Source organism: Castanea sativa, chromosome 5 (genome assembly GCF_040712315.1).
Source record: "Castanea sativa cultivar Marrone di Chiusa Pesio chromosome 5, ASM4071231v1".
Taxonomy (NCBI): Eukaryota; Viridiplantae; Streptophyta; class Magnoliopsida; order Fagales; family Fagaceae; genus Castanea; species Castanea sativa.
In genome coordinates, this window is record NC_134017.1 from 67,794,205 (window position 1) to 67,803,972 (window position 9,768).

A 9,768-nucleotide genomic window follows, 5' to 3' on the forward strand; every position below is an offset into this window, starting at 1 on the left:
CACCCTGGATATCCCATCTCCTATTGACGACTCATTATCTTTTTGTCAGGTTTCTCAGGAGGAAGTGCAGTGTGTCACAGATATCCTTCAACTATATGCAGATTCATCTTGTCAATGTATCAATTTTGAAAAATCATCCTTGTACTTTAGTAGTAACACAGATGGTGGACGAAGAGAAACCATAAAAAATATTTTAGGGGTTAAGGAGGTGGAAAAATTTGAGTCTTATTCGGGGCTACCCACACTTCTTGGTCGATCAAAATATCAAGCCATTTCTTTTTTGAAAGATAGAGTCTGGAAAAAGATGCAAAGGTGGAAAGGGAAAATGTTATCAAGAGCGGGCAAAGAGGTGCTAATTAAGGCAGTTGCCCAATCCATTTCCACATACACGATGAGGGTATTCCTGCTTCCTGCTAAGCTACATAATGAGCTCAATGCCTTGTGTGCAAGATTTTGGTAGAGTCAAATAGGAGATGAAAGGAAAATCCACTGGAAAAATTGGGGGTGTTATCTCAAGCCAAATAGAAGGTGGAATGAGCTTTCGTAACTTGAAGGGCTTTAATTTGGTTATGCTAGCCAAGCAAGGGTGAAGATTGATTCAAGATAGGGACTCCTTGCTCTACAAGTGTTTTAATGCATGGTATTTCCCTCGGTTTACCATTTTAGATGCCTCGAATGTTCCTAATAGTTCTTACGTGTGGAAAAGCTTGATGGCAACCCAACCAATTCTTAAACAGGGCTATTACTGAAGGGTGGGGGATGGGTTTGTAATTCGGGTTATGGCTGACAAGTGGATTTCAAACTAGGTCACAAACCGGGTGCTTCACCCACTGGAGGAGGAGGAATGGGAGTGGATGGTTTCGGACCTCATTGATTGGAGGACTAATTCTTGGGACCGTGAGGTGGTAGAGTCTAAATTCCAGAGGTCTGATGCAGAGGCTATTCTGCACATCCCATTGAGCCATAGACAAGTTCCTACCATGTTATTTTGGCTGCACACTAAGAGTGGTGACTACTCGGTGAAATCTGGATATCATATAGCAAGGTTATCTCCAAGTAGGAAGCTAATATGGGCAAGACTTCAAGGGAGGTAATTGGAAGTTTGGTCTGGGCGAAAATATGGAAACTCAAGATTCCAAACAAAATTAGAGTGTTTGGTTGGAGAACCTGCCTTGATATTTTGCCTACCCGTGTGAATTTAGCTCGACAGAAAATCCTTGAGGATGACAAGTGTGGGGTGTGTTTACAGGTGAAGGAATTTGGATATCATGTCCTGTGGGAATGTGGGTTGGCCCAAGATATATGGGCTGGTTATCCGTGACGATTGCGGAAAGGAACGCCAGGTTATGAAGATATGTTATAGTTGATTGAACACATGCAGCAACAATTGACGGATGAGGAGCTGGAGCTTTTTTGGGTCCAATGTTGGTTCATCTGGAACCAACGTAATTCTGTAGTGCATGGGGGCATTATCTAAGATCCAGGAAGATTGAACCAGCGAGCCAAAGATTATCTAGAAGAGTTTCGGGTGACACAGTCTCATTTGATAGTCTCGGACACTGTTGTTCCAATGTAGAAATGGCGTCCTCCATCAGGTTCTTCTTACAAACTGAACTTTGATACCGCGGTGTTTACCGATACATGCTCCTCAGGGTTTGGGGCAGTTATTCGTAACAATTTGGGGGAGGTTATGGTTGCCATGTTAGCTAGAGGGCTTGCTGTTGTGGACAGTGAAGAGGCTGAGGTGCTTGCATGTCGGAGAGCTCTCGAGTTCGCCGTGGATGCTAGCTTTGAGGAGCTGGAGATTGAGGGTGACAACGCCACTGTCATAAAGTCCATTGCTTCCCTACTAACCTTACGGTCTAGATTGGGAAACATCTATGCGGATATTCGTTTGTTAGCTGTAGGTTCTAGATGTCAGTCTTTTAGCTGTGTTTAACGTAATGCTAACATTGTAGCACACTCCTTAGTTCGATGTGCTAGGTCTACAGATGAGGATATTTTCTGGATGGAGGAGTCGCCACCTCCAGCTCTTGAGACATTGTACTTGGACTCTCTTGCTTTTAATGAATGATATTGTTTGGTTTGGATTCCAAAAAAAAAATATTTATTATAGATTTGACTATTTGAGTTTTGAAGATTTTGTTCTAATTAAAACACTTACGAAAATATATATTTAAGTAAACATATATTGAAATAAAATTTCACTCATAATCATTTCAATTTTACATATATCAGGCTTAAAATTAATCCACAAATTCCATTGATTATCAAAAAAGAAAAACTTAAAAAAAATAAAAATAAAACTGAAATCCAAAATTTTCTCTTCAAATATTTTCACCGAAGTGGATTGGGCATGCATCCCGGCCAGTTTAATTAGATAATTAAGGTGCTCCGTCCAAAAGTACATATTGGTCTCAAAAGAATGCCATGCTCAATCCTTTCAAATTTCGATCCTTATATTATTTTATCACCTAAAGAAGAAATTCTTATATTTGATCCTGGGTCTAAGCAAACTAAGGTATATATATATATAAACGTACTATTCAAATTTGATGACTGGCATTTATTTGGATAAATTAATTTGACTGGAATTCTTGAACAATACAACAAGGAAGGTAGATGATGTAATAAAGGCCATTAACCCATCTTTCTTTTTTCTTTTTTTTTTTTTTTTTACAATATGCTATTAACTCACAAATTCAACCATTTTTCTCGTAAACACTCAAACACTTTGTGTATAAATAGGTGTTAATTCAACTATGAGACCGGAGACCCTTGGCCATCAGCCCATTTTATTTGACTTCTTGTAGCCAATATATCCAAAGAAATTAGTAATTGATTGTGAAGTCTGGAATGAGCCAAACTAGAGAACACCCATACAAGGAGTTAATGTTCAATCAATTCTTGCAATTTATGATCCTTTTTCCTCATGCATGGACTCAAAAGTACTATATACGCATCCAGAATAATACATCTTCATATCCTACATTAATATGAGTAACTACATTAAGGTCACTCATTCTGAAGTCTGAACCAGTATCATAACCAACACTGAAATACCTTACCATGTCCGATTCATTCATTGTGCGGCGGCTTTAAAGTTTCTAGTTTCAACTACCTCACCCATTCTTGTGACTCATCAAGTAGGTTATACTTTTTTTTTTATGAACATCAAGTAGGTTATACATGCAAATATGCAATTTGTGCGTGTATATAAGAAAGAAAGAAAGAAAGAGAATTGCCTCACCAATCATATATCTATGTACTTTTCTGTCACTGAAAATGTGAATGCCTTTCTTTAATTTGCGGTGCAACTTTTAAACTATACTATATATGAAGGAAAATCTTTGGTCGCTGTGTTTCCTTTTAAGCCTTATAATTATGATGATGATTGGTTGCATGTCTGCATGGTACAATCCAAGCCTTGAGGCCTCCTTTTTCAATACCGGATTGGCATGTCTTTCTGTTGTACTATCATATATTTCACTCGGAATAAGCATTAATCACTGCTTTATTCAACAATTCTGTTAGTCGAGACATATATAATAATAATCAAGAGGAAATAAAGGATGTTTCAGCCTATTTCCTCATTATTACAAGATGAAATTTGGGATTTGTAAGTAGCACATAGTACAAACTAGCTATAAATAGTAGAAGCATTCTTGGTATATATATATGGAAACACAAATCTTTGAAGTCAAGGCAATATTCCACCTCCAAATCCTCCTCCAGCTCCTCCACCAAATCCACCACCTTCCCCACCACCTGCCCCACCACCTGCCCCACCACCGCCGCCGCCACCAAACCCTCCCCCGCCTCCTTCTCCAAGCCCTCCTCCCGTTCCAGACCCAAACCCACCTCCAGCTCCTCCTCCAAAACCTGAGCCACCACCTAGTCCCCCCCCACCACCTCCTCCCCCACCAAACCCTCCTCCTCCTCCTCCACCCAACCCAGAATCCCCACCCAAGCCAGAACCCCCACCAAATCCAGCTCCACCACCTGCACCAGCACCAGAACCACCACCCAAACCACCACCACCACCACCACCCCCGATCCCGCCACCACCACCACCTAGTCCAACACCATAACCTGGAAAGTAGTTGAAGAATGTCTTTTGCTCATCCAATGCACCATTTTTGTTCAAGAGCTTCCTAGCACTAGTACTGGTGCAAATAAGTGCCCAAAGAAGCAGCACCAAAATAAGCTTAGAAGTTATAGAAGCCATCATTTCTGAGAGAATACCAGAGATAATGTTCGATGAGAAATGAGGTCCGGAAGAAGAGAATATATAGAAGTCTAAGAAATGAAATTAGTGAATGAAGAGGTAACGGTTGTGAAGGTCAAAATTAAATTTTTTTATACGTACCCGTCTAGTCATCTATAATCCGTGCTTCTTCAGTTATGGGAGCCAACTGCCACTAAAGAAAAAGAGTGCCCACCCCCCATGTTGATGATCAGTACCTTGGATTTGCTCATATTCAATCGCTTTTTTTATGTTCCTTACATTGTTAACAAGGTTTAAATTCTTTCATCTAACTCTCTTTGTCTTCCATCTTTTTGTGATTTGATTGAAAAATATTTCTGTTTACTCTTACTTTTCTCTTTTGCAACAGTTTTTTATTTGGACGGATATGCCAATGTTATTCGAAAGAGGAGAGTAATGGATAATATAAGGTCCACTAATTAAGCATAATCTCAGCTCATTTCGAAATATAAACTCTTCTATACTCTTACCTAATTGAGGAAACTGATAGCAAACGATCAAATTTGTCAATTCTTGGCATTAGATGATCATGTGCTTGAGTCCAATAGGGCGTTCGTCTCAGTGGTCCACTAAGTGAAAAAGTGTGTGCATTAACATGTGCAACAATAATTATCCTCAATTTTAATATTATATTGAAGTACTTTATTTTTTTTGGGTACAAAAGTGAGGCTCATTCCACCTTCCACATAGCCAACTATCCATATATATAAAAGAAATCTTGGTCTCTCTCTTAACCTGTTATATGTAGGGTTCCATGACTAAGAATTCTTGAGTTTGTAGACCATGGTAACGGCTTGTCTTGTAGTTTTCACGCACGTTCAAGTTTGTAGAGTACATTAGATGAAGCCTTGGTTCAATCGTTCTTCTGTTGCGTACACGGTATGGCTCAAAATTATAATTAACTACAATCAAGGTGAATATATGCTTAATTAACCTATAAAAAAGTGATTATTATTAGATAATGTTAGGATTTTAAATTTTGGATATTATGAAATTTTGATTTATTGTGATGTTGAATCAATCAGCAATGTGTTATCTTATCATGTAACTTAATATATAAATACAATGGGCTGCCGACGCTTATATAAATATAAAAGACATAGGGACCATGCAGCTTTTAAGAATCGCCAAACTATGTACCAACCTTCGTACACAATTTAAGCTGCTGAAATATATAGGTAAGTGTATTTTTCACCTGAAATCTGACCATTTGGTAATTTTGGTTTGCATGACGGCAATATGATCTCAAGCAAACTATTGCTGACCATATTTCCCAGTTACACTGAATGAAGAAAACTAATATCAACCGTGTGAATCTTCAATGAGTAATTATGGAGTAAGAATGTATGCCTTACCTTCGCCCTTAATAATAATAGCTCAAACTATGCATTGGGGGTTAAAGTAATAACAAGTGCTTGCTAATGTAACTTTCAACGCAGAATGCCATTCTTCATTCAAATCCGCTGCCTGAAACTTTTTGCTCCTTTGGTTAATTACGTGCGCGAATTAATAGTGAGAAAGAGAAAATCCTAAGTGACTAAGTTGAATTATTGAGCATAAATTATCAAGCCTAGTCGAACTAAATTGAATTGAATTAAACCATCTTGAAGTGCACTAATTCGAAGTAAATCATCTCAAAGTGAACCAATCCAGAGCAAGCGATCTTGAAGTAAAGTAAATTGTAGGAAATATAACACATTAATTAAAGCCTAAACGATTATTCCACCACTAAATTGATTTGAAGCAAACAAGAATTTAGATCAAACTTAAACAAACAACTAAATATTGCATCAAACTTGATAAATATTGAATTAAATAAGATCATGATTACAAAGGAAATTAATGCACTTACAATAAGTCTATATAAAATCTCCTACAGTCTTAGGACTACTTGATTTGCCTAAGAACTCTCTTTATAATTGAGGTTTTGATGGTTACACTTGGTTCTTTTTTCCATGTGTCTCTCCTAAATTGACACCCACTGCCCATGATAACTATCTTTCTGCTAGCAGGAGTTGGTAGCTTTATGACCACCTTGAGGCAACTATAACTAGCTACTTCCTTGATATCTTTGTTCACGTAGCAAGTGTCTTCTCTTTTGATTATGTTTCATTAACCGCCCATGCTTTTCTCAAGGTAACTACTCACAATCCCATAGAGTTGCCTTCTTTTTTTTCTTTTTCTTTTTTTGGATACTAGACAAAGAGATTACATCACATTACAAAATTTGGAGTCTGTCTTGCTATCATATTAGCAAGTTTTCTGCTTTCGGCTAATACAAACTCTGAAGTTCTCAGAAAAACAACTAGCATAGAGTATTGCTTAATAATATTATATATATATATATATATATATATATATATATATATATATCTTCTAATAAGGTTTCAATCCACCAAGGCCAGTGAGTCTTAAACTTCCAAAAGAGTTGGATTTCCTTGCTATCAGTTAGGATCACCACCCTTTGAAGACCCAAATGAGCTGTGCTGAGAAGCGCCTCATAGAATTGCCTTAGATTAACGCCTAGTTGTGACTCACCTGGGCCTTAATGTTTGGTTTTATTATATTCCACATGGACATGCATCCTCATAACCTCTATTTTAACATGGCTAATCTCTGTTCTTCTATGTGTTCTGCTAATTAATTAATTATTTGGCTCAACACATGCCCTTTTTAATTTAGTCCTATGTAGCTATGTTGCTCCAAACCTCATATGGAGCCCTTTAATTTTCCCTCTAGCGAACATGCCACTAGCATATGAGAAAAATAAATTATAAATATATACTAGAAAAATATCTAGATATGAAAAAAAAATTAAGTCTAAAAAATGGATCTATTGATAATTTGTTATTAATAATAGAAAAAAAAAAATTTTTAGTGAACTTTTTATATTTTATATTTATTACTTTCAAAACTAAAGCCAAAAGCTCTGTAGTTCAAATAGAATTTTTAACATAAATGTTTAGAGTTCAAATCTCTCATCCCTCAACTATTGAATTATCCAACAACAAAAAATAAAATTCTAAAAGGAATTTTTACAAATAGAAGAAAATATTCCAATTGAAAATCTAAATTATATAAAAAGAAAAAAAATGATTCTTTATCAAGTAAATCTATGTTACATTTTTATTATATATAAAAAAGAAGTGTTTTAAAAACTAAAATTAATAAATTCCTACCAAGATCGATTATGCCACACCCAAAAAAAAAAAAGTTGAATGGAGATGTTAACAAAATTTGAATACAAAAATTTTATTATTAATTTTTCATCTCAAAAAGTGAGAAAAATGGATTTCAATTATAATAATTATAATACATAAGTTATATATATTCTTCAATTATTTGATATAAGAAATCTTACTTAAAATTAGCAACTTAGGTCTCAAATTGTATCAAGTTGGCCTTGGAGTGCACTCATTTGTGTTTATAAACTATTGTGGATTTCCCATGATATCTTTAGATTTGGGGCTTTGAATGGGCATAAGCCTTACCTATATCACACACATGCCCCTGCCTTGTCTTGTCTTGTGCGTGGAGAATCCAACTTAATTAGTTTTCTAACTCCCTCATTTTTCAAATTATTTGTTGTTGGACTAAACCTTGTGATTTTAGAGTTGTTTGTGACTGTTGTCAAAACGTTACTATTTAGCTTATTTTGTAAGCTAATCTATTATTTTATTGATATTTGACCAAGTCAATGGTTCATTTAACAGACTTTCTCATAAACTTTTATAACATTCTCCAGCAAATCACTTGAATCGACAACTCTGTCTTCCTCAAGTGTTCTTACTCTCTCCTACAGAAAATTTTCTCTTTGAATTTTCTTTTATCAATTACATAGGAAAGATTTTTATAAAAGGTTAGTTCTTAAACTTTTGTGTGTGAAATCTAGTGTACATGTCGATGCTATTAACATATATAGTGTTGTGGGCTTGTGCCCAACTAACTTTACCTTTAAGACTTTACTTGTATAAGACTTTACTTGTACTACAATCATATTTATCAGACCGCACTCATATGCCTCCTATATAAAGGCACTCATGTATATTCTTTCAGTGTGAAATACAATACTATTGAATTCAGTATTTCTAACATGGTATTAGAGCCACTGCTCTGACCTTTTCTTCGCAGTCTTGTCTTTATTGGTGTAACTCCATTCTTAATATTGCTTCCGCTGTCACAACAACTGCCACAGCCTTTCGCTGTTGAACCTTCGAGTCTTCCAGACATCGTCCTCAGGTTCCGGACCTGTAGCAGCCGCCATTGGGGAGTTCGAACACTGCAAAGACCACTTCCTTTTCTGGCACCGCCGTGAATATTGCTCCGAAAAATTTTCCGAAGGTATCAAGAAGATCGTCTTGCTCAGATCTACCTGTTCGTGAAAACCTCACAGTCATCGGAGTCTCCACGCGCCCTCACGCGCCGCCACGCGCCAGATTGATTCTGCCACGTCAGCTTGCCACGTCAGCCTGCCACGTCATCATTGACGTCACCTTCCAGCGCGCTGCTGACATCACCTTTGACCGTTGACCGTTGACTTTGACCGTTGACTTTTTCTGGAGTTGACTTTTTGCGGCCTAGGTTCTCCTTACTCAGTTTTTTGCGTAGATTTCATTTTTGCATATTTTGCTTCTAAATGAAGAATAAGGACAGGTCTTCTTCCTTTTGCAACAATCATCGCAGACAATCTAGTAAACGCTTTTGTAATTTTTGTAAACGTTTTGGCCATAATATTGAGACTTGCTTTCAGCGCAATAAATCAGCTGTTTCAGGTTCTTCTGCCACTATTGCTAACATTGAGAGTGTCCAACCAATGGCTCCCGTTTTTGCACAGTCTAAGTCTTCAGGTCGCACTTTCACCATGACCACAGATGACCTTAAAAACATCATCGCCAATGTTATTCATATGGTTGGTAATGCATTTTATTCCTCTTCTCTCTCAGCTTTGTCTGGTATGTCTCCTTTCTCTTGGCTTATGGATTCTGCTTGTTGCAATCACATGACACCTCACTCGTCCTTATTTTCTGAACTTAAACCTGCATCACACCCTCTTACTATTCGCACAGCAAATGGTTCCACAATGTCTGGTCATAATATAGGTTTCGTTTCAACCTCCAACTTCTCCGTTTCTGGGGTCTTTAATGTTCCTGGCCTTTCTTACAATTTGTTTTCTGTGGGACAATTAGCTGAGTTGGGTTATCGAATCATATTTGATTATTCTGGGTGTATTGTGCAGGATCCAAGGACGGGACAGGAGCTAGGGACCGGTCCTAGAGTTGGGCGTATGTTTCCCGTGGACAACCTTCGTCTTCCACTTGTTGCTCCTGTTTCTATTGCCGCACTCGCTGCGCTTTCCTCTATTCCTTCTCTTGCTCTTTGGCATGCTCGACTTGGTCACGCATCTTCTTCCCGTGTACAACAATTGGCTTTAGAGGTTTGCTAGGTTCGTGTCTACGTAAAATTTTTGATTGTGTTTCATGTCAATTAGGAAAACAACCAGC

General features: G+C 37.3%; 1 protein-coding gene across 1 annotated transcript; it reads right to left on the minus strand.

Annotated features, from left to right (window-relative positions):
• Window positions 1-3,496: 3,496 nt before the first annotated feature.
• LOC142634434 (uncharacterized) lies at window positions 3,497-4,256 on the minus strand. The gene has a single exon (XM_075808724.1). The coding sequence runs from the start codon at window positions 4,229-4,231 to the stop codon at window positions 3,701-3,703; it is 531 nt and encodes a 176-aa protein (XP_075664839.1). The 5' UTR covers window positions 4,232-4,256; the 3' UTR covers window positions 3,497-3,700.
• Between the last annotated feature and the right edge of the window lie 5,512 nt (window positions 4,257-9,768).

What these genes read in the sequence shown, in the direction of transcription:
- LOC142634434 (XM_075808724.1), bottom strand. Translation starts at nt 4,231, where the DNA reads ATGATGGCTTCTATAACTTCTAAGCTTATTTTGGTGCTGCTTCTTTGG.